This window comes from Aythya marila, assembly GCF_965140915.1.
Source record: "Aythya marila genome assembly, chromosome: 2".
Classification (NCBI taxonomy): domain Eukaryota; kingdom Metazoa; phylum Chordata; class Aves; order Anseriformes; family Anatidae; genus Aythya; species Aythya marila.
The window spans coordinates 57798369-57824200 of NC_139043.1; the positions used below are offsets into that span (position 1 = coordinate 57798369).

A 25832-nucleotide genomic window follows, 5' to 3' on the forward strand; every position below is an offset into this window, starting at 1 on the left:
TTTAACGTTTGCTGGCATAAAAAACACAAATCTGAACCTGAAACGCCCTTGACCTTTTGGGATGTTCAGGTTTATATCTGGCCTTTGTTACTGGATGGTTAAAGTGAAATTCCACGTCTGTACAGACACAAACTGCGCATCTTGGACCCACCTCTTAACTCTCACAGCACCCAGGCTGGCCAGTAGGTTTGGGGTGGGGAGGTCTGCTGTAGGAGCAGGAATGTTACCCTGCAGCTGCTCCTAAAAGAAGACTCTTAGATGTTCCTAAATGAGTAACACTGTAATTTTGTCTCCCATGGGAAACAGGGTAACTGACATTTCAGTTCAAGAAAGAAGACCAAAGCATCGAGCAGTGAAAACCACAGGTTTTGTTTTGTGCTTCCCAGACAACATAGACATTGCTAAAGAAAAGGACATTGTTTTGCTTCAGTTCTCCTCAGCTCCTTTTCCAACCTGACCACGGCTTCCTCATCATTCTCCTGCCCTGATGCTGTGAAAACAGGCATATGCAGCAAGGGCACATCAGGAGATTTTGTTCTTAAGAGTACTTTAATTCAGTGACTTTCCCTATCTTTTTCTGATTAGTTATCTGATGCAGTAGTGACTGAGGCAAGTTCCAGTAAACCTAAATGGGTCTTCGACTTTCATTGCCACCTCATTTCCTTTATTCTCAGGGCCCTTTTCTGGAAGACAATAAAGCTGCGCTCTTTTGAAAAGGTTGGAGGCAAGAAGAGCATTTTTGTATTTATTTTTTCTGCCTAAGTTGGCCGGAGGCAAGCCTACACGCCACACTTATCTCCTCTGGAGCACTCCCAGAGGCCTGAGAGGAACTGTGACACTGCGTGACAGTGGGAGATATTTTATGCAAAGGGTCAAATTCTGTTCTTGTTTCTACAGTGGACACACGAGCAGAATGAGGGCCTGTTTCCCTGAGCCAAAATTAATGCGTTCCTTTTTGGCTGCATTCCTGCAAAGGATTTGCTCTGAACAGAAAAGCAGAGATTTACGACGTCACTCTAGGGATTCAGATGCAGAACTCCTCAGTTATATCACTAAGGATTGCATGCTGAAATCCCACAGTCTGCTTTGGGAAATCTCTGTATTATATCAGGCTTCTGTTTTTCAGTGGTTATTCATTTCAATTTTGAAGGCTTTTTTATAAGCAGTCTTCAAATTCTATATAAAAATTCCTAAAGCCAGGTTTTCTCGGAGAGCTTGTGCTTTCTCTCTACTGTAATGGGAAGGTTTTATTCAGGTGTTTTCTTAAATTCCTCTCTACAAAGAATTTACCTTATTTTTTCGTTATGCATATAAAAGTGATTAGTTTAAGCTTTATCCAGATTACTGAGCTGCTGATTTCACAAGCTCAAATCTTTCTGCCTTCTTCTCCCTTGCTGTCATCTCCAGTAAAATCCTCACAGCCATAAATGTACTACTCTTTCAATTGAAACCTCAATTCATCAGGCAAGACTTTCTTAAACCCTGCATAAGCACACAACTCTCCTTATGAAATTCCCTTTTAAAACTCAGTGCCCAACAAAACTGGACAAATGCTGCCATTTGGAAGGAGCTGGGATGGGTGTAAGGACAAATACGAGACCCCTGCCTGGACAGCCCAACAGGATGCAGAAACAGGAAAGGCCAACCTGAAACAAGTAGCCTCCTTTTCCAGTATTTTCTCACTGCTTATCAGATAAACACTTCTTTATTATTACTGGGGGCATCAAGAGGACTGCATAAGCAAAAAAATAAAGTCCTTGCATTTATGCACACACATACACATTACCACGTACTTGTAACTATTTTAAAATACTGGGGCTGGCAATACCCTGATTCATGTCCTACAAACACAACAGGAGAACACTGGGAACATTAAAATCAAAATTTAGCTGTGACCTACCAAAAATACCATAGTCGCTGGATAGAGAGAGCTCTTACACAGCATCTTGAACCACAGCAATCCTCATAGGAGCGACATCTGCACAGGAAAAAAGAGAAAAGGATGTTAGGGGAGTGGCTGTCACTCAGAGCAAAACAAACAGCACCAGATCAGACAGGGGAAGGGAATATAAACTCAACATAAAACTTCCAGAAAATTCAGTTGTTTTAAATTAACTCTACGGAGCTTAAACACAAGCAGAGAGGAGTCCCTGACTCAGATGCTGCTAGCCCCCCTGCCAGAAGCTTTATTTACAACATCACTGCAAGCCTGGGAGGCAAAACCTGCAACTGCTGCCCTGCTGGCACAAAGCACAGCTGGGGCTCTTGCTAAGGACAGGCACCACCGCTTATTTAGGGCTGTGAAGGAGCTAACATCTCAGCCAGTAACCCCTGCCTGATCTGCTCTTGCACCCTGTCCATTTTCCTGGAGTTGCTCCTAGTCCAGGAGGTTGTAGGAATAAGAAAGAATCGGATTGAACCATCACTGTGCACTACACTTGTACCACGGTCCTTACTCCTCAACTGCCACGTAGACATGCTCGCTGAGACTACCACCCCGTGTAGGATCCCAGGGCAACCACCAGGAGAGAAGTCCAGCTGAACTGCTATCAGCAAACTACACGCGGCTGGATAAGGTTGTCACTCACGTGTATATATCCATGGCACGGCGCTACCACAACCCAGAGGCTTTGTACGTGTTATTGAAATTGCCTTCCTATACATTTCTTTCAAAACTGCCTCCAAAAGCCTGATTTTAGCATTTAATTCTATATAACAGGGCATGCTACAAAGAAAAGTGGTATTACTGCGTTTTGTTTCACAGTAAATGAATGCTGCATACATCAAACATGAACCATTTGGGGTTTTATTCACTGTAACAGATGAGAATTACAAAGTCAAAAAGTGCCAGATCACTCATTCTTCGCACATTGGCAGCATTCAAACACAGAAAACACCAAGTGCAGAAAAAAAACTTCAAGTGTACCATTATTAGCCATTTTAAAGGCATTTTTTTGGTTTCCAGAAGTTGCAGCAGACTGCAGCTGCCAACAACTCCCATTATTTCAGTAGGCTTTCCTCCAACAAGACATTGCAAATTAATATTTCATATGGAATGGAACAGCTTTAAAAATTACTATAGCACCAGCCACTGCAAGCACAAGGCACAGCTTCACTCACACCAGAGCCAGCACACAGGTTAACAGCAGCCACCTCTGAGCAATTTCTGTGGTAATTGCCATTTCCAAACCAAGGAAACGTGCTGCATGTTTAGCAGGATAAGGGACAGAGATAACACAGAAACCATGGGATGCGACAGACTTGGATGAAAATATTCAGATTATCCACACACCAAAGGAAAAGAGATGGGTATCACAACTGGATCGATCTTCTTAAGGGTGGTTACGTCTGTATGTTCAATGAACACATTTCATTAAGCATCCAGGTTTGGGAAAATTTGCCCAACTAGATAACTGTGCTCCCATACTCATATGCAAAGCTAAAAAAACAGTTGGGTAATTGTACAGACATTTACACAGTTACATGCTCAATTAACACACCTCCACTCAGAAAATTCATCAAGTCTCACAGGCTTCAGCCTGTAATTGGGGCAGAGGAGGAGGATCTACGGATACATAATCTTCTGATGCCAGGCAGGCAGGATTTCTTCCAGTAAGCCTGAGGATCTGATACTTTGGTCAGCACAGCGAGGTCCACTCTTATGTTCAGACACCCAGTTTGGCATTTGAGCACAGTAACCTGCTAATACCAGAGGAGAAAACACCCACTTTGCTGTCCCTGAACCAAAAAGCGTCCCAATTGCCAACATTTCTTCTTTGAAGTTCGCCAGGACCCTAACAACTGCTCATACTGAAAACTACCAGATATCGGAAAACTACCAACAAGACTTTGCAAGGCAACATTAACTTAGAGCCTGAATTGGGCGCAGAAATGAAGCCTTCTGCCATGCTCCCCACACAGATGGTCCCAGCGGGAGCTGTGAAGACAAGCCCTCAGTGCGCTGACAGGATCGGGCCTTACAAAATGGCGGGGCAGCCCCTGCCTCCTGCTAAAACAGCGGTGACGGTAACCCTGACGCTCTTAACCACACCAACAGCTGTTAATCCACACCACTGAGCACTTGCCCTTTTGCTGATGCTGCAGAGCAAGGACTTTCAAGGCGCTTTGGGCCAGAAAAGCAGGGGAAACGGCCTGTAAATCCTGCCAGAAGGATGGAGCTGGAGGTCTACTGTGTGGGGCAGCTGTGCTGGTATCTAAAAACACTTCTCACCAATTCCTGCCACTCCGCATTTCAAAAGAGTGAGCCATGCTCTTCTGATCTGTGAAAGACAGGGAATGAGCTCCCAGAATCACCAGGGGACTGCCCTCTTGTAGCCCTTCTTCAGACAACTGAGACCCCAAAATCGAAGGGTTTAGGGCATGTGAGCACTCTGCACCTCAGCCTCCACACACGCACCTCACCACAGCACCTCAAGGGACAGGGAGCAGATGCTCTTCTGTCTAACTTGAAAGCCCCAAAAATAATTTTCCAGATCAAGCCAAGCCCCAAGAGCTTTGCTTTTATTAGACTTCAACTAAAATCCAGAGTCTGGGAGACGACACATACTCCTCCCCTCCCCCTACCTTGCTTATTTTGCATCTGTTTTCTCTAGAGCAAGAAGGGATGGGAAAAGGCTATTTTAAAAATCTGTAATTATGGTCGTTCCAACAATGAATATTAAAAATAGCATGATGAGTGTAGTACCTGAATTGACTTTTCACTCTTAATCTCTAAATTATCTAGGCTATAAGTCAGCACCATTTTTAAAGTGTCAATGTCTTCAATTTTCTTCCTGCAAAAGAAGAGGGAGGTACCAGCTGGAAGGCAGAAAGGCTCAACTGCTGAATGTTTATGAAGCTCTGGAGACCACTGAATGGCAAACAAACAGGCCATCAAAAAGGAATTTTGTCTCCTACACAGATGACTGCATTTTCAAATGGATGAAAATGAGATGCAAAAGATAGAGGAGTCTCTCCCTATGGCTGTGTTTAGAGTAAGCCCATTTTGTAATAGCCAATACGCTTTCCAAGGCAACTCATCCAAGGCTAAGCATTGTGTTTCCTGGGTTGATCTGTGAAGCTAAACCAGTGTCATGACTCAAGGGAAATCTCTTTGAGATCTGACAGAAGTAACACTCGCTTTTTACCTATAACGGCAAGCAAGTGCTTGATGTTTTGAGTCTGTGAGTATGAACGCAGGTATGTAGGAGTCCGCAATCGATGGTACCACGATCACAATGTGCTGGCTGTCTGTATTTTCCACCAGTTGGTAGCAGCTGCTCAAACAGACTGGCAGAACAAGCGGCCATTTGCTGCTACCACTGCTCGGGCACCGTTCTAAAGCTCTGCTCGCCTTTTGTTCTTCGTTCAATGAGCTACGAAAAAACAACACAACTTCTGCCAACATTGATCCTAATTACAACAAAATTAACTTACTTATAAAAGCCATTATTATTTGCAGACAAAAGAAGACAATAAAATCAGCTTATTAATGGAGCAACAAACAAGCTTAAGCATAATCAACCTTTGATGTACTATCTCTTACTGCCTGACAGCAAATCCCAGCTGAATTAAGACTTTGACTCGGAAAAAAACACAATGAAGCACACACACATATATTTATTGAATTGATATGCATGTCCTTTAAATTACCCTTGTGCGTTGGCTCTGCTTAACAGTGAAGGACTGGTTGTGCCTAGTGCTGGTATACCTTCTGCACAGCAGTCCCAACAGTTACAGCCCCCTGGAACATCTGTCTGCCTTTCATGCTGGATTAAAATTTTGCTTTGGGGCAATTTTACTCGAAAACAAACAAACAAGCAGAAGAGTTGCTTGGAATTAAAAGAATATTTGTCACGTTTGTCTTTGTCTTCCTTAAACTGGACACATTGGTTATGACAGAATTGCATTCTTGAGGAATGAGCTATACGATCAATCTAAACTGGACTGAGTTCATCCCCTACAGAAGACTACTTTAAAGCCAATTTCCCGCTTTCACACATAAACAATGATCCAAGATCTGCATTTCCCCAGGGCGATGCCTGCATCGTAGATCAAAATTTAATCCATTATGTAGGATAAGACATGATCCACTAGTTGCTTTGCTAATCTGCAACTTCACCAAGCATATGTTCTCTTTTTTAGAAACTGCCCGCACCGTGATTTATGATTTAGAAGGTACATCTTTTCATTCATAATTCAGTGGAGTGAAATGAATGCATCTCCACGTCTAACTACGTGCATTACTAGCACACTGAGGAACTGCTGTGTCAGGGATCAAAGTTACACTCTGTAAGATCACAGCAACAACCTTTTTACATGTGTTTTCACTTAAATCATGACGCCAAACTTCATTCCTTAACGGACAAGCAAAGCATGAAATTTCACGTGAAGGGTATAGGGTATGACCCAAGCCCCAAAACTAAATCCTGTACTTGCACGTGTTCTGCAGATAACCACTGCTTGATTTAACAATCCAGAAGCTATTTTTTCATTTATACGTGCATCTACATAACCAAACAAGTCCCTTCTTAGCAGAGCTGCTGAAGGAAAGAACTGCATCTAAAAGCAATTCCCTGAACAGCACTTGATGAAAACTGGATAAATTAAAGAGGTAAACACGGATTACAGTCTTTAGTAGACTGTATGGTCGTAGTGGTCTAACTTATTCCCCATCAACACTATCCCTTTAAAATGCAAGCTGTAACATTCCTAGTTTTCCTCTCTAAACTATTTGCATCATATTGTGCCAAAATCTGATTTAACATTAAAGACGTTTGACTAGCAATATCTTTTGGAAGCATATAACAAAATATAAATTGTTAATTCACATGTGGTGGCAGAAAGCCTGCTCTAGACACAGGGAGAGAGGAAGGAAGGGTGAAAGAAAACCACGAAAAACCCACAACCATTAAGTCCTTTAAATACAGTAAACTGCATGATTTCTAACTTGCATCCTGTAGACAAGCCTGACTGTGATTCCAAAAAAGGCTGCATGCCAGTGATAAGTTAAATGATTGCTGCATCATTTATGACCCCTTGCTAGAACCAAGAGTTAAATATAAGTAACAGAGGGCGTAGCAAGAGACTGAAATTAAGAACATAAGAGAAAGATTTGTGGGACACGTCTAGTAGCATCAGATGAAGCTAAGAAAGTCCCAGCTGTGGTCCTAATACTGGCATAGGCAAAACACCAGCAGGAGATCCACAAGTGTTCATAAGAACTGGAAGGGATAAGCCACTGAGACTGGGTCACCTCCATGCAGACCCTATGCTGGGCCTTCAAATCAGGTCTGCTACTGTTAAACAAATGAAGGCAGACAGCTGAAGTATACATACGTATTTATTTGTTCAACGACAGGAAAAGAAGTGTGTGTTGTTTTTTTTGTTTGTTTGTTTGTTTTTTAATGTTTTCAAAACAAAGCCGCTGCCTGTACAACTATGGAAATGAAAACCCAGGTTATTGACTAAAGACCAGACAAGTGAAGGAGCTTAGCATTACACATATGGTGGAGAGGTTATCTCAAGGAATCCATTTTTGCTATAGCAGCCCCCACTGAGCATGGAAATTGTTGAGTACGCTCCTGAAAATACAGACTCCAATTCAGGCGTCTCACCCAAGTAACTTTTCGCAGCAAGTCCCAAAGTGGTTTAATCTCTTTCCAGAAAGATGCCACAATGTGAATGCCATATCCCTCCACTGTCATCCACCAAAATGCTTGAGGAACAGCAGCAAGTGCAAAGTCTTTGGCAAAGTGATGGACAACATCTGCTTTCCAGCCTCAGTCTTAGAGCTGGTTGTCTCCCTGGCATAATTTTAATTTGGCTAATTTTGAGGAAGGAGACAACCTCGTCATAGTTACCTGAAGTCACAGGCTCTCAGCACCCAAAACCATCCATGTTGAGCGTGCTTACACTCACGCTACAAATAAGATACCTTTGACTAGGAGTGATCTATTAAAAAGGTCTTTATCTTACCACCTGATGTTGAGGAGAACCAAAACTTTCAGAGGGATCACAGTAAACCGCAGAAGCAAGCCTACCGCAACCACACCTACATTTGCTATGCAAAGGCATGCACCCCTCCTGATAAGATTTAGGGCCAAAAAAATTGAAACAGATTGAAAATCACTGGTTCAGTAGCTGAGTGCAACAATCTGGTTACCTTTCTGTCAGCCATTGGCTTTGCTTGGGTAAATCACTCTTGTGTTTCTCACACATAGCAAAGGTGATCTCTGAGTGCATGTAAGAACAGCATATTTTAATATGTCGGTGATTTTGGCTAATATAATTATAAGGAATGTAACTGCTTCATAGATGAAATGCAGCTGGGACCTCAGGGGAACATCTGCACTTGAAGTAAAAAACTGCTGCTGGTAACCAGGGGGGTACTCGAGATAGAGTAACCAGGTACCTGAAATCACCCAACTCTTAACTAGTTAAAATGTTAAGGCAAAAAGAAGGAAAGGGGCTTTCAGGTAATCTTTTTCTACTGGGTAGAAATAACAGAGACAGAACTGATATTTGCTCAGATTAGATTTCTGTCTGCTTTGGCACAATTAAAATCTCCCACAATGAGACAAGATACTTGACCCCTGTCTTTCACACAAACATGAAAAACAAGAGCAGGCAGCAGATGAAAAATGAGTTATTTCTCACTTCTTTAGGTGAAGAGCTTATAAAACACTATCTCTGTGCAAGAACTCAAGCAGAATACAGTAAAACCTTCCCTACTTCCTATGAGCTGAGAAGTATTTGCTCAGCTGCTCCGACCAAACCAGCCACACCACCAACCTTCTGCTACCCAATGGCTTGGCATATCCTCAGCTCTCTCCTCTTAGACCCCAAGAGGAAAGCCACCCTGCAGAGGGATTTTCTTTTTGTTGTCTGTAAAGGTTGAAAGTCTCCTGGCTTTCTGGCCCGCACACACACATCTAGCCATTTTCTCTGCTCCTACTGTGGCTCTGGGCTTTATCCACCAGTGGCAGCAGAAAGCACCTCAAGCACCTGAGTTTTAACAAGGCTGCAGGCCTTTCTGCAACAGAACAAAGAAGAGAAACAGCCTAATTTAAGGTTCTAGCCAAAGGAAGACACAGATAAACTGTACCATGACAGGTTTTAATTTTCTGAAGCTGGACATGTAAATTTCTCATACCAGCAGGAACCAGAAGGGCTCACAGTTAACCATCAGGCCCCATATTAAGCACACCATTAGTTCTTCAAACCTCCAACTTCTCCCAGTGGGCCAGCAGCCCTTATTGCACCTAATCCCTTATCTGCTTCAGGAGATTACAAGCAATCTCCTGGCAGAGGGTGACCGGTGTCCAGGAATTTGTATCGGTGTTAAACTCCAACAAAGGGCAGAGCCAACCCTTCTGCTTTGACAAGCCACCACAGGATCAAGCACGGGGAAGGACGTAGGTGCTAACGGCCAGCAGTTAGGTGCTATCGAGTCTTTCAAACTTTTCATCCAAGCTCTCCCTGTCCAGAAAGGGTTAGAAACGTCGCGATGACTTTAGGGCCCAGTGCTCCTTGGCGCAGGGGAGCCAGGAGAAATTGCCTCTCCACCGTGCATTAGGGTTCCTCCTGGGACATGGAAGAGTTAGTGCTCTGAGGAACATTTCAAGCCAAACAGCTTCAGCTGGAAACAGAGGCTCACTCAGGATAAGTCACAACTGTGGAAGTACAAGGGAGTAGGACTGCATTTCCTGCTCCACCTAAGGCACTCTGATTTCAGGCCTCACCTCTCCCAGAGGAGTATTCACAAAGAGACAGACTGCCTCCTTTCCCTCCTTCCTCTCTTTTTTTTTTTTTTTTTTTCCTCTCAGAATAAGCTGCCTACACCTGGTAAACCTCCAGCTCTGAGTGAGACAAGACGAGACCTTCACATCTCAAATTTGGTCAGTCACCTGCTTGACTGCCTGTGAAGGCAGAGATATTAAATTCCTCACCCCTCAGCAGGAGCCACTCTTACAAGCTAACCTTTTTGGAAATCTGGTAGCCGGACTCACCCCAGGTTGTGCACGGGACAACCGATCCATCAAAGAAAATCCAAGGCTTCTATCCAGTAGGTGGGTGATTACGGTGCTCAGGACTGTAACATCCACAGATTTGTCAACATCAAGGGAATCCAGCGCCTTATTTGAAGTGAGAAGTGTAAGGACATGGACAATTGAAGCTAGCAGTGGTGTTTTGCATCATTACTGTTTAAGACCACACAGGGCTGAGCAACGGTGGTGGGGGTCTGTTGCCTTTATATACATGTAGATGGCCTGATAGTTCCTGCTGCTTTGCTTCAGACAATCCACACACTTTCATTCCTGAGTTGAACTACGTATACAAACAGGCCCTTCCTGTAGCTGCTAAATTGGTAGCCCTGGCCCAAATCCAGGTCTCTGTTTCTGTACTGTGCCAGCCATTCGAGATGCCTGGAATCGTGCAAAAAACTGCTACGCTGCGTCCCCTCTCCCTCCCATGCTGCTTCCCAATCAAATGGAAGAATAAATCAACAGCTAGATTACTGCCCTAAGCACACACCTGCTGACATTTCGTGCAGCTGTAATTGCAATTGGAAAGCTAAGCATATCATCAGGAAAGCCAACTTAATTAAAAGCAGTAAACACAACAGGATGCGGAGCACAGAACGTAACGCCCATAAAGCAACACAGCCCCTGTCTGGATGGTGGGTTTTTCCCCGTCCTCCTGTACACGCTTTGACAGAGGAATTGCTTCCTGAGCTCTCAGAGTAAGGGTGAGAGAGAACTTGTCTATTGTTTCCACCTGGAACATTTTCCAGGCTCTTGGTAAATACAGAACTATTGTTACAGACTGGCCACCAAGTGACTAAGGGCTTACATTCAAAACCCAGATGAATACAACTGTGTGATAAATACAACAAAATTTAATCAGCAGAAGAAGAGAATTACGTGGAAATACACAAGAAATTTATTTCAAAAGCCACAGGGAAAAAAATACAATCAGCTTTCTTCTCTAAAATACGAAAAAGAATGGACTGTTCCTATACACTGCAGAACATACGCTTGCAAAGATTATTTATGTTCAATGCATTCATTTTTTAGATTTATAAATTCTTAAATAATTCCAAATGAAATATTAAATAGATAGTTAACATAATTGTGTACATGTGCAGCTGTAAGCTATATGCAGTAAACTACCTGCCATGGCAGCAACATATTAGTCTAAAAATACTGTATTTCTGTCTGCACAGGCTTTTAACATGAATTCAGGTCCTGCATCGGATAACAGGAGTTAGGTTACAAGATGACACTCCCCTTCTGTTCTTCACTTTTGTTGTTGTTGTTGTTGTTGTTGTTGCTGTTGTTCTTTTTTGTTCTTTTCTGGAGGTCTTCCATGTAACAGCACACCAACAACCAGCCAAAACATACTTACACAGCAAGCACATGGCAGAGCTCATCCAACGCAAAAAGTCAGTATTCAAGAGGTGGAACCAGGTGCAGGCTCCAAAGGAGTTCAGGAAACATCACATGCACAAGCTGAGATGATATTTGGAAAGCCAAGCCTCACCTAAAACTGATACTTGCAAGGGACACCAAGAACAGCAAGAAGAGCTCCTGTTCCTACACTAGCAGTGGAAGGAAAAAAACAGGTCAAAAGTATGATCTGGAGGACCATAAAGCAGCCAGACTCATTTCAGCTGCTGGCAAAAAAATAAATTAAAAAAAAAAAAAAAAGGGACTGAGTCCTCCTGATACATGTTTTTGGGCATAGGAAGGAGAATAAAGTGACTGAAAACAGTCATCATAGGTAAATTTACCAAGGGTAAATCACACCTGACAAGCCTAAAGGCCTTCTAGGGTAAAACAATGGTATCTGTAGACAAGCCAGAGAGCAGATGTCTCTTACTTTGACCTTAGCAAGGCCTCCCACACTTCAGAGAACAGTGGCCTATGGGCCCCACTCCCCCTGGAGAAGATGCAGTAACCCCTGATGGTAGCACAGAGGCCTGGACTTGTTCTGTTGACAAGTGTGTCGCTGTAATTGGCGATTTGGTGCTCTCACCAAGCCCACAAGATGACACCAAACTTGGGGAGGATCAGGCAGTGAGCTCAAGGGCAGGGCTGCCACTCCAAGACTCGGACTAACTGGAGGAATGACTTGACAGGAACCTCATGAAAATGAGCAAAGACAAACACAAAAGCCTTGCCCGTGGGAAGGATGAACATCCTGCAGGTTGTGGGGCAGATCTACTGGAAAGGCCCAAGGGGATCACGGCACCTAGCAAGCTAAACACAAGCCAGCAGTGTGCCACAGCAGCAATAAGAGAAGATGGCCTCAGGCTTGTCCTGGCGGTGAAGGGTGCGACAACAGCAGAGGATGAATGTACACAAAGGAGGGTCTGACTTAATATGTGGGAAACACACACAAAAAAAACACACTTATTCACCATGAGGACAGGCAGGCAACAGAGTGTACTGCCCAGAGAGGCTGTGCTCTCGCTTTCCTTGGAGGTTTTCCCAAGCCCCAACTGGATGAAGCCCAGGGCAACCTAGTCTGGCCTCATGGCTGACACTGTTTCTGAGGCTGGACTGGAGATCCCCTGAGAGCCCTTCCCATCTGAATTACTCTCCAAATCTCTTGGGCAGAGTTATTCTCCTTTCCTCACTACTTCTCTTACAATATCACATCGTTAAAAACTTCAGCACACAATAATTCACCGGGATGATCTGAAACAATGCTAACTCAGTGCTGGATAACATCACAATCCTGTTCTCCCTTTAAGTCAGCCAATCCCCCTGACTGTGGGGGACTACTTCACTAACCCGCTGTATTTCCATTCCCCTGAACACGTGCTTACCACTCACACTCAAAAACATTTGTGCTGCTTTATAAATATGCCACAGCGTCTGGAAAGGAAAGGATTAGAAACATGCAGGTTCCAGCATCTGGATTTTATCACTTCATTAGATGTGATGGTAGCTAACAACAGGAGGAAAAATAAACAGAAAAGCCCTGAGGGATTGGTCAGTCATACCTGGAGCACACTTCACCCTGCAGTAAGATACACATTTGTAATTATTCTAATCAAACTACTCCTCATCAGTGAATGTATCTTCAAAGCTGCTGGCCTTTGTATCCAGAGGAGAAGATTTGGCAATCTCATGCACTCGCTGTGCTGCGTTCTGTGTCATTATTTGCTGTGTCAAGTCGGAGAAGTATCTCGACGGTCTCCTCTGCCAACTGCCAGCACTTCAACTACATCTAGAACAAGGCTGAGCTAGTTTAAGTGCGGGTAGGACGATGATCCTTGTTGAGAATCAGAGACAAGCCTGTTCTGAACTGCTTCTTGTGCATCCAAACAAGGCGTAGGATCTCATTCGTTCAGCACAGTCATGGATAATTTGACTGTCTTCTTTTCCAAAGGACAAAAATTAGAATTCAATGACTAATTCCTTGCCCAGTTTAATTTGTGTTTACTTATTTTCCCTGACCACAGAAATAAATATTTTGCTGAAGCAAGAGAGAAGTAACCAACTGATCTCATGACTCAGGCAACTAGTTGGTTAGGTTAAAGAAGTAAATTAAGAGTTCTCTTGGAAATTCTCTGTATCAACAGCCAAGCTGCAGTGTGTCTCTAAAAATCCTGGCACACTTTCATGAAGGCTTCCAGCCTGAAATAAGCTATACCTTAAGTTAACAAATTCACACAGCAGCATTAGAAAACTTGGGAAAATTATCCTCATAATTCCCCATAATTGCCTGAAGAAATAAAAATCTATCTGGAAAAACAAAAAACAAACACATTAAACTATAGCTTATCACTCATTTATGAAGGCTCCAACAATTATGGCCACTGGAAAAATATTAAAAGAGTATCAATACCATTAGCTACTTAGACAGAGAGATAGATGTATGATCACTTCTATAATAGAAACTTCCATCTCTGCCTCAGCTTTTAGTACAGAAAATATAATCAACACATTTCAAGGTTTTGAGCAACTGTGTTGGGTCTGTCTGAGCTGGAGTCACCTTTTCCCTACAGCAGCCTACACAGTGCTGTACTCTGCACTCGTAGCTGGAACAGCACTGATATCACTCCAGTGTTGTGTCTATTGCTGCATAGTGCTGGCACAGCATCAGGACTCCTTCCAAGCCCCCAAGAGCCAGCAGGCTGGGGGTGGGCAAGTGATGGGGAGGGGACATTGCTGGGGCAGCTGACCTAAACCAACCAAAGGGATATTCCATAACACCTGATGTCACACTCAGCAATAAAAGGGGGGGGCTCTCGTGGGGGAGGGGGCTGTTCCTCCTGAACAACCACTACGCGTTTGGGGCCCTGCTTCCCAGGACGTGGCCGAACACCGCTCGCTGATGGGAAGTAGAGAATAATTTTTCCTCTCTCTGTGCTTCCGCGCGGACTGATTGCTTCTTTTGTCTCTGTTTTTTCCTCCCATTCCCTTTCCCTTTAATTAAACCTTTCTTATCTCAAACCTCGAGTTCTCTGTGTTGTATTTTCTCCCCCTTCCTCTTTGAGGAGAGGGGGAGTGAGAGAGCGGTTGTGGTGGAGCTCGGCTGCCCACCTGAGTAAAACCACCACAGTCCTTTTTGGCGCCCAACGTGGGGCTCGAGGGTTGAGATAATAATAGCATTGATTGAAGTATTTACAACTAACATATTGGTAGTCATAATGCTCGGTTTTCTGGTAATACTTTTCTGTGTGGATATGTTGTATATAGCCCACTCTCTGTTTTCTTTTTTCCTTTACATCCGATCGGAGAAAGTGTTGAAGTCTGTGCTTGTTTTTTTTATCATGTTGTGCTGTAACATACTGGCCTTCAGTTTTGTTTGGTATTCAGACCCGGCATTGTTATCCTCCTGGTCTCCTGGAGATTATCTTATTGAAAATATTAGGAATTACAGTGCCTTCTACTTTTCTCCCTGTGGGCTAATTACAGCAGCCTTTCAGTATCTTGGATACCCCTGGTCAGATATTATCCTCCTATCACTAGGTCTAGTGTTTGTCATCTTCCCCAAAGTAAAGCAATTTATTAAGAATATTATTCAAGGACCTGTCCCCAGACAAAGTTGTGGGTGGCAAGGTGTGTGGGGGGATTTGGGCAGGTACCTATCACGGTTTTCTCCTCCAATGGTTCTAAATTTCACCCCTGAACAAGTACAAAATCCAAGAAAACTGGTGGAATGTTTGAAAGACGTATGCCCTGACCCTGGCAATACTAGAGAACTCCACCAGCTGGCTGCACTCTGCTGGGGTCTGGCTTACGCCTATCAGATGTCAATTAACATTGCCCAGCACCCTCAAGGGGATAGGGAGGTTCCTGAATTTGATAATGAGACAGCACACACTGTGACCACCCTAGAGGACCGACCATCTATGGTATCAGTCGCCCCTGTAGTGAAGACGAAACAGTGGAAACGGAGATCAGGTCGTTTAGTAAGGGAAGAAGCTCCTTCTACGGATGAGGGAGAAGAGGAAAAGGCAAGTGGCTCTAAAGCAGCGTTATCACGGCAACATCGCGAAGAAGAGACTGAAATCATAGATGAATCAGAAACTACTCGGTCTCTATCTCTGAGTGAGCTGCGAGAAATACGGAAAGACTTCAGTCGCCATCCAGGTGAGCACATCCTCACTTGGCTGCTTCGATGCTGGGATAGTGGGGCCAATACCCAACAGCTAGAAGGCAACGAAGCCAAGCAGCTGGGATCCCTTTCTAGAGAAAGACTCATTGATAGAGTAATTGGAAGAGAGGCACAAGTTATCAGCCTCTGGAGGCGAATCCTAACAGCAGTGAAAGAAAGGTATCCCCACAAAGAGGATATTGTCTACCAAGTAAACAAATGGACCACTATGGATAAGGGCCTCCAGTAGCTGCGGGAATTAGCTGTGCTGGAGATGCTTTATAGTGATTTAAACAACGCCCAGGCACCTAAAGACCCCGATGAAGTGCAATGCACAGCGTCCATGTGGCGGAAGTTTGTACGAGCTGCACCCCCAACACATGCCAGCACACTGGCAGTCATGGGTTGGGACGAGGGGATGGGGCCAACTGTGGATACCGTGTCCAACCAGCTTCATAAATATGAAGAAAATCTCTCTCCCCCAGTACGGGGCTGCATTTCAGCTGTGGAGAAACTGTCCCAACGGTTAGATGAACACATAGCTTCGTCCTCACCTAAACGGAAAAATCTTTCGGCCATCAAGCGCCAGCAGTCCCCGGCTCAAACAAGGGAGAATCCGGGACGCACACCGCGAGGTACCTTGTGGTTTTATTTACGTGACCACGGGGAAGATATGAGGAAGTGGGATGGTGAACCGACCTCGGCCCTAGCTGCTCGGGTACGTGAGCTACGGAAAGATACAACAGCAACAAAGAGGGCCCCTAGGAAGATTGCTGCCCCAGTTTCTGTTGAACAGTCCCCCAGAGGCAGTAGAAGGAATAGTATTACTCCTGACCCTGATGAAGAGATTTCTGCTTCACGTTTGGAAGAAATAATTGATAGATACTCCGACCAGGATTAGTGGGGCCCTGCCTCTGGCCAGGTAGAGGAGAGGGACAACCGGATTTACTGGACTGTGTGGATTCGATGGCCTGGCACACCGGAACCGCAAAAATATAAAGCTTTAGTGGACACAGGTGCACAGTGTACCCTAATGCCGTCAGGCCACCAAGGGGCAGAACCCATCTCTATCTCCGGAGTGACGGGGGGATCCCAAGAGCTAACCATATTGGAAGCTGAAGTGAGTCTAACTGGGAATGAGTGGCAAAAGCACCCCATCGTGACTGGCCCAGAGGCTCCGTGCATCCTTGGCATAGACTACCTCAGGAAAGGGTACTTCAAGGATCCAAAAGGGTACCGGTGGGCTTTTGGCATAGCTGCCTTGAGCACAGAGAAGATTAAGCAGCTGTCTACCCTGCCTGGTCTCTCACAAGACCCTTCTGCTGTAGGATTGCTGAGGATTGAAGAACAGCAAGTGCCAATTGCAACTACAACTGTGCACCGGCGGCAATATCGCACCAACCGAGACTCCCTGATTCCTATCCATGAGTTAGTTCACCATCTGGAGAGCCAAGGAGTGATCAGCAAGACTCATTCACCTTTTAACAGTCCTATATGGCCAGTGCGGAAGTCCAATGGCGAGTGGAGGCTAACAGTGGACTATCGGGGCCTGAATGAAGTCACACCACCACTAAGTGCAGCAGTGCCAGACATGCTGGAACTCCAGTACGAACTAGAGTCAAAGGCAGCCAAGTGGTATGCTACAATTGATATTGCTAATGCATTTTTCTCTATCCCTCTAGCAGCAGCATGCAGGCCACAATTCGCTTTCACTTGGAGGGGCATTCAGTATACTTGGAATCGACTGCCCCAGGGGTGGAAACATAGCCCTACCATCTGCCATGGACTGATCCAGACGACACTGGAACAGGGGAACGCTCCTGAACACCTGCAGTATATCGATGATATCATCGTATGGGGTAACACAGCAGAAGAAGTTTTTGGGAAAGGGAAGAAAATAATTCAAATTCTTCTGAAAGCTGGATTTGCCATTAAACAGAATAAAGTCAAGGGACCTGCACAGGAAATCCAGTTCTTGGGGGTAAAATGGCAGGATGGACGTCGCCACATTCCGACGGATGTGATCAACAAAATAACAGTTATGTCTCCGCCAACTAGCAAAAAAGAAACACAAGCTTTCCTAGGTCTTGTGAGATTTTGGAGAATGCATGTGCCAGGCTATAGTCAGCTTGTGAGTCCTCTATATCGAGTGACTCGAAAGAGGAACTCTTTCGAGTGGGGCCCCGAGCAACAACAGGCCTTTGAACAACTCAAACAAGAAATAGCTCGTGCAGTAGCCCTTGGGCCTGTCCGTACTGGACCAGCTGTGCAAAACATACTGTACACTGCAGCTGGGGAGCATGGGCTCACCTGGAGCCTCTGGCAGAAGACCCCAGGAGAAACTCGAGGCCGACCTTTGGGGTTCTGGAGCCGGGCCTATCGAGGATCAGAAGCCAATTACACCCCAACTGAAAAGGAAATATTAACAGCATATGAGGGGATTAGAGCAGCTTCAGAAGTTGTTGGTACAGAAGCACAACTTCTCTTGGCCCCACGGCTACCTGTGTTACATTGGATGTTCAAAGAGAAAATCCCCACTACACATCATGCAACCGATGCTACGTGGAGTAAATGGGTAGCGTTAATTACACAGCGGGCTCGAATGGGGAAACCCAATCGCCCGGGAATCCTGGAAGAGATTATGGACTGGCCAGAGGGCAGGGATTTCGGAGCACCGACAGAAGAAGTAACGCGTGCTGAAGAGGCACCACCATACAATGAGTTGCCAGAAGACAGAAAGCAATATGTGTTGTTCACTGATGGATCCTGCCGTGTGGTAGGGAGCCATCGGAAGTGGAAAGCTGCTGTGTGGAGTCCCACACGACAAGTTGTGGAGGCCATGGAAGGGGAAGGTGAGTCAAGTCAGTATGCAGAAGTGAAAGCTATACAACTGGCCCTAGAAATTGCTGAAAGAGAAAAGTGGCCGGTACTGTATCTCTACACTGACTCATGGATGGTGGCAAATGCGCTATGGGGGTGGCTGCGACAATGGAAACAGAACAACTGGCAGCGCAGAGGTAAACCTATCTGGGCTGCTACCCTGTGGCAAGATATTGCTGCCCGGGTAGAAAACCTGGCTGTAAAGGTACGTCATGTAGATGCCCATATGCCTAAGAATCGTGCTACCGAAGAACATCAGAACAACGAAGAAGTAGATCGAGCTTCAAAAATTGAAATAGCTCAGGTGGACCTGGACTGGGGACGTAAGGGTGAACTGTTTGTAGCTCGATGGGCTCATGAAACATCAGGACATCTGGGGAGGGACGCCACATATAGATGGGCTCGTGATCGAGGGGTGGACCTGACCATTGAGGCCATCACACAGGTTACCCATCAGTGTGAGACCTGTGCTGCAATTAAACGAGCCATGAGGGTAAAGTCTCCCTGGAACAGGGGGAGATGGCTTGGATTTCGATATGGTGAGGCCTGGCAGATTGACTACATCGGACCACTTCCACAAACCCGCCAAGGCAAACGGTACATACTCACCATGGTAGAAGCAACTACTGGGTGGCTGGAAACATACCCTGTAAACCATGCCACAGCCCGAAACACTATCTTGGGCCTGGAAAGGCAAGTGCTGTGGCGACATGGTACACCGGAGAGAATAGAGTCTGACAATGGGAGTCACTTCCGAAACAATTTGATCACTTCCTGGGCCAAGAGACATGGCATTGAATGGGTGTATCACATCCCTTATCACCCACAAGCCTCTGGGAAGGTTGAGAGGTACAATGGACTGTTAAAAACTATGCTGCGAGCATTGGGTGCTGGGACATGGAAACATTGGGATATAAATCTACCAGAGGCCACTTGGCTAGTTAACAACAGGGGGTCTGAAAGCCGTCCTGGTCCTGCTGAAACAAAACCCCTACACACTGTGGGAGAAGCTAAAGTCCCTGTAGTGCGTGTGGGGAAGTGGATGGGGAAGGCGGTGTGGGTTGCCCCTGCCTCGGGAAAAGGCAAACCCACTCGTGGGATTGTCTTTGCCCAAGGACCAGGGTATACCTGGTGGGTAATGCAGAAAGATGGGGATATCAAGTGTGTGCCTCAAGGAGATTTAACACTGGGAGAAAATTAATCTGTCATCCAAGTTATGTGTTGTAGGAGGACACTGCAGAACCAATGACAGGTCAACTTTGCAAGGAACCGGGCAAGTGCAACACTGATGTGAGCTAAGCTGGTGCTGGTGTCAAGAAAACCAACTTCGCCTGCCCTGAGTGACCACTTTGACAGATGAAGGCGAAACCATCAACAGTTCTTATGAGCATTTTGGGAAAAGACCTATAGAATAAAGAGAAGTACAGACATAAAAATGCTTCAATGAACAGAAAACAATGGTGATGAGAACATCTATATACTAAACTGTACCTGATTGTGACACAAATGTTATGGAATAAGGGGTGGAAGTTGTGTTGGGTCTGTCTGAGCTGGAGTCACCTTTTCCCTACAGCAGCCTACACAGTGCTGTACTCTGCACTCGTAGCTGGAACAGCACTGATATCACTCCAGTGTTGTGTCTATTGCTGCATAGTGCTGGCACAGCATCAGGACTCCTTCCAAGCCCCCAAGAGCCAGCAGGCTGGGGGTGGGCAAGTGATGGGGAGGGGACATTGCTGGGGCAGCTGACCTAAACCAACCAAAGGGATATTCCATAACACCTGATGTCACACTCAGCAATAAAAGGGGGGGGCTCTCGTGGGGGAGGGGGCTGTTCCTCCTGAACAACCACTACGCGTTTGGGGCCCTGCTTCCCAGGACGTGGCCGAACACCGCTCGCTGATGGGAAGTAGAGAATAATTTTTCCTCTCTCTGTGCTTCCGCGCGGACTGATTGCTTCTTTTGTCTCTGTTTTTTCCTCCCATTCCCTTTCCCTTTAATTAAACCTTTCTTATCTCAAACCTCGAGTTCTCTGTGTTGTATTTTCTCCCCCTTCCTCTTTGAGGAGAGGGGGAGTGAGAGAGCGGTTGTGGTGGAGCTCGGCTGCCCACCTGAGTAAAACCACCACAGCAACACTTGCAACAGCGTTTTCTTTTCAAAATAATTACAGTAGAAGACACGCTGAATTAAAAAAACACACACACACACACAAAATAGAAACCAAACAGTCCAGTTACAGAAAAGACAGTTGTATCACTGCAAATTTTGTCCCCAATCTAGCTGTCTGTCCAGGACATTTATTTTAGCGCTCTGATTTCTTATCACGCTCCTTTTGCTTAGCAGACACAACCTTATCTCTGGCTTTGGATAGCTGAAGTGGAGGCTTTACAGGGAAGATTATCTCAGCTATTCCGCCACTTAACTTTTATCAAAAGTTCACAACCATTTCATATGAGAGGCCACCTCGGATTTCTGTTACTTTGCGCAATTTTAAGAAAAGAGGAGCCTTCTAGTAAGAAATGCCTCCCCAGAAGAGATATGGCACGCTGACATGCCAGTCCGGGGAGGCCTTGCCCCGAGTCTACCACAGGAGATCTCTGAACCCACACAGGACTTCCTATTTCGGAGCTGACAAGATAATCTATTCGTCTGAATACAAAGTGTCTCCAAGAGAGACATGACATACTGTCAGCACGGGCCTGAAACCACAGGGAAATCATTAAGGACTGCACTGCTGGGTGTCATAAGTCTCCCAAGATAGTCTCGAGACCAAAGGACAGACTACATATGTTAACTGGGTGGAAAAAACTTCTGTTACAAAACCAGAGATAAAATGGAATAGAATCTATTATGAACCTGGGTGACTAAATATATCTGCTTCTTATCATTTTCTGGAGCAGCAGCCCGTAACATAAAATAAAACCCACTTCCCTACAGCACATTCCAGATCTAGGCTTGCACAGAGGAAACACTCAAGATGCAGTTACACATTAGATGCACCAGCTTCAGATGATTTAACATCTAACCACCATATGCTAATGGTGGAGATCCTTTTCATGCGTCCTCCCCCACAAAATGCATAATGCTCCCGCCTTCCCTCCCATTTCACCAGCATTCGCCAGAAACTGTACCAAGCTGATTCAACACTGACTTTAATCTGCTAAAATGAAGTACTTTCTGGGGGACTAACAAATTGAATTAACTCCATGAACGGTCAAAGAAATGCCAAAGCAATGGGAATTCGCCCTAAAATACCAAGACTGCTGTTGTGCATCTCCTTTGCCATGCAGGTGTTGAAAAGCAGCACAGCTAGGAAGCAGTGAGCGATCCTATCCAGTAGGATGTGAAATTGCAAACATAACAAAGCAGGAAACTCCAGGCATTGCAGAGATTAATGACTTTCTTACAGTTTTGGAGCATGCCTCTTCCCCCTTTTAAAACTTCAGAGCTCCTCTACACTCACATAGACTCTCCCCTCCCTTTCATACTTCTTCACTTGTCAACCTCATCTACCCTCTGAGCTTTATCATCTCCAAATTGCTTTTCTTTAGTGTTTCTTCTTCCCCACTTAAACCCATAATCACAATAGTAACAAAGGCATCAATATGACGCTCATCACCATCACAATAATCTCTGAGCGTACGCATCCCACCCCTTCCCTCTTCCTTCTTCCATTTATTTGCATTGTCCAGCAGACTGGCAATTACCACGCATTTATGCAATGTCTCAGATAATAGGGTGCTGTAGCAACTACCACAACAAACACAATTATGAGGAGCCGTGTTCTGATTGACATGACATAGCCAACAGATTTCCCTCCACATTATAAATCAAACCAAATAAAAATCTCTAAAGGAAGCAATTCTTTGTAACAACCACCCCCCTCCAACGCCACAGCCCCTCTCCCAGTTCTCAGTTTTATTCACAACTTTCTTCCTTCCAATGTGCAAAGCCGTGTGCGATTCCAATTAACCTCTTTGATGAACTGGAAAATAAACATGCCGCTTTTCTGCAAGAGAATCCATTTCAGCACACAAAGAAAACAGTAAACGAGTTACCAAATGAAAACCAATTAAAAAGCAACCTTGTGTGCATTAGATCTATTGCAGATAGCGATTATCCCCTTTGTACTCCCTTCTTCTCAGGGCTCGGTCTGTGTGCACCTGTGGCATGAAGAGTCTGAGCTGACACCCAGCACCCAAGCAGCTACCCCTTTGCATTAACAAGGAAGACAAACACTGCCTGCAAAAACACGCGGGCAGAAACGTAAGCAGAACGCCAAGGTGATGATGAATAACACACTCCTGAATGTCAAGGTACGGGGGGGGGTTTCATAACACCCCAGCTTCTTTCCCACGTTGCAACAAAATAAAATGTAGGTGGAACCAACGTCCTGCTGTTATTAGTACAGCAAAGAAAATTAACTCATTGAAATTCACCCATCTGTTCTGGCCAACCATTTATGAGTAATTCTCAACATTTCAGTCACCTGAAAAAAGAAGACAATAAATTCTCGGCCCAAACACTTCCTAACCAGTTAATATTCGAGATCACAGATGATTAAACCACACGGCGTTTCATTCTTTCAGTGAGCTTTGTTTCTTGCCTGACTTCCTGGCTGCTTTTTGTCTCTAGCATTTCTCTCCTGCTTCTGGCAGACAAAGTGGAGAAGAAAAGTGAGGAAGGTTCCTGCAGAGCATCAGGATTACAGTAATTTCCTACCCTGAAGCAAGGAAAAGTTTGCTCAGGGAGCAATGACCTGTTGCTGCTACCTAATCCTCCACCACCACCTCCCCCCTCCCTTTTTTTTTCAACTTAGGTTTAAAAGGTGTTTGCATTTGTAAAGTTATATAGCCCAGAGGCAAAGCCTAGTGCATTTATCTCCTTCCTACCCCCAAATCCACAGGAACAATACCTCCCACCCACACATTTCCTCCACCTTTTTATTGTCGCTGTGGGCAATTTAAAACAGAAAACTGCGATTCAGAAAGATCTTCAATCATGCACCTACAGTTCATTGACATTTGGTTCACATCCAAGCCTGATGTGAATGTAGATGCCACTCATCAAAAGGACAGTTATGCCACGGATAACAAATCTTCTCAAGTCCCTAAATTAAACAACAGTATTACCACAGGGACAAAGTTATTTTCAAAGCATTCTTGGTATTCTGCCTGCTTACCTGCCCTTGTTCAAAACAAAGGGAGAACTGTCCTCGCACAGCTCTACTTACATTTCCTTTCAGCATCCTGAAATAAGACCTGTTTCAGATCCAACACTTCGTTTTCAACTGCAAAGGTCGGCTGGAGAAACAAGTCTCTACTTTTATTTTAACAGGGGGAAGGGAAAATACATGAAAATACATAGGGAAGCTGGGGAAAGAAACTTTCTTACGTCATTGCTTTTTAAGTTAGACACAAAAAAGGTCTCAAAGAAATTATGGAAGAAACATCATTAATGAAAAAATAACATTTTAAGAGCTGAAAGAATCCACTTATCTCTTGCTCACTAGAGAACACAAACAGCAAAGTAATGACTACTTACATATAATATGTAGGATATAATCCTTCAAAATACCAGCAATGCTTTTTGGCCTCTGTACACTGCAAAGAAAGAAAGAAATATTATTAATATTTCCATCGGACAATGTGCAATTCTAAACGCAACCGCTGAGTGCTTATAAATACCCTAACTTTGAGCAATTAGAAAAGGTGTCTTTTCTCAAAGACTTCACAATCCTAACACACACAAGAACTGGGAACTCAGTTAATTGGAACTGCAACGTGCCCTGTTAGGATTCAGAGCCTTCACACCAGGCTTTGTCTTCAGGGCCCCAAAGGTTACCACAGTTCATGACCGTGGTTAATAGATTCTGATACGGGATCCAATTGCACAGCAAAACTCATGTCTTAACAGGATCTGGAGAACTTAAGAGCCCATCAGGGCTGTAGTCACTTAAGAGACCTCCAAGGCATGCCGGGTTTGACGACACGAGGCGTATGAGTGCAGAGCGGATTCATTAATTGCAGGGAATTACTCATCTTCGTGGAATCCTCTGCGTGTGGAGCCAGGCTTGGAAAGGCACAGAACAGAGAGCCCATGCTAGGATCCCAGCTCGTCTTCCTACACCTTGGAAATGTTTCAAGCGTTCATTACGGCATCTGGGAAAGGAAACTGCTTTCTGCAGTCCGGGGGCATTGTTCTCTCTTGCAGACTGTCAGCGTATCCTTGTTAAAGGATGGTGACAGGCATTCTCGTGGCGTGTGTGGGAAACGCACATCATTACGGGCACGGCTTGAGTACAGACAGCAGCGAAGAACAATAGCGGCGCTTAAAAAACAAAACCAGATGTCAAGCCCAAACTACATAGCCAAGGCACAGAATATTCCTGCGTATCCTGCTGACACTGCTAGCATAAAATGCCGTCTCCCTTGCAGATGTGGCTGCAGAAGCTCCACCACAAGCCGTATGATCTGGTTGCACTCGGACTGGGTGTTCCGGGACACCCTCCACAGAGCAGCAAGCGTCATCTCAGGGGATTTGAACAGCAGCTCTCTGCTGCTCACACCTGACACCCAAGGTCAGGGAGCACTCGCACATCAGCAGTACTTGGATCATCCTTCATGTTCACTTGGCAGCTCACCTTTAAATAATAGCTCATATAAGTTTATTAGCCTCCCTGAATCCCAGAATACTAAATGAATCCAGCTAAGACAAAGACAAAGCGTTTTTACATCTCTGACTCTCACTCCTCATGAATAAGAAAGGCTGCAAGCTCTTTAACGAGCATCTGATGAGCTAAATCACAGACAGATCAATTACAGCCCATGAAGACAAACTGCTATGGATTAAATTGCTGAGACCAATATGGGGATGGGGGAAGAAGGAGATTTCTGATACATGTGATCAGGCCTGTCCACTAATCGTAAGATGGGCTCACACCAGCCCTCCAGATACACAAGCTTTAGGTTCTGTTGAACGGACTGGAGTTTCTTCCTTTGCGGAAAAACAAAACAAGACAAACAGATTCCTCATTCATTCCCTTCTCAAATCCGTGCTGCTACTACAGCAATGCATGCAGGAGGGCTCCACAGCAGCTGCTGGAACAAGTGGTATTCAGAGAGCTATTTCCACATTTGCCCTATTCCCCTTCCCCCCCAGAACCTTCCAACTTCTGAAACCTTTCTTCTGAATGCTGTCATCAGCCTGCTGTTTCCTCATACTCTAAAATGAGAAGTATGGCAAGTTTCTCTTGGTATCACCCTGCAAACCTATATCCATTGTAAATTCAGCAGGTCCACTGCAGATACAGAGCAAAATACTTTGGCTCTTTTCCT

General features: G+C 44.9%; 1 protein-coding gene across 2 annotated transcripts in view; it reads right to left on the reverse strand.

Annotated features, from left to right (window-relative positions):
* VOPP1 (VOPP1 WW domain binding protein) overlaps positions 1 to 25832 on the reverse strand; it is a 66009-nt gene that overhangs the window by 4534 nt on the left and 35643 nt on the right. For both annotated transcript variants that reach the window (XM_082754615.1, XM_082754614.1), the window contains exons 2-3: positions 24040 to 24098; positions 1901 to 1978 (exon numbers count right to left, since the gene is read on the reverse strand). In XM_082754615.1, coding sequence (XP_082610741.1) covers positions 1901 to 1978; positions 24040 to 24098 — 137 coding nt within the window. The remainder of the gene's footprint in view (positions 1 to 1900; positions 1979 to 24039; positions 24099 to 25832) is intronic.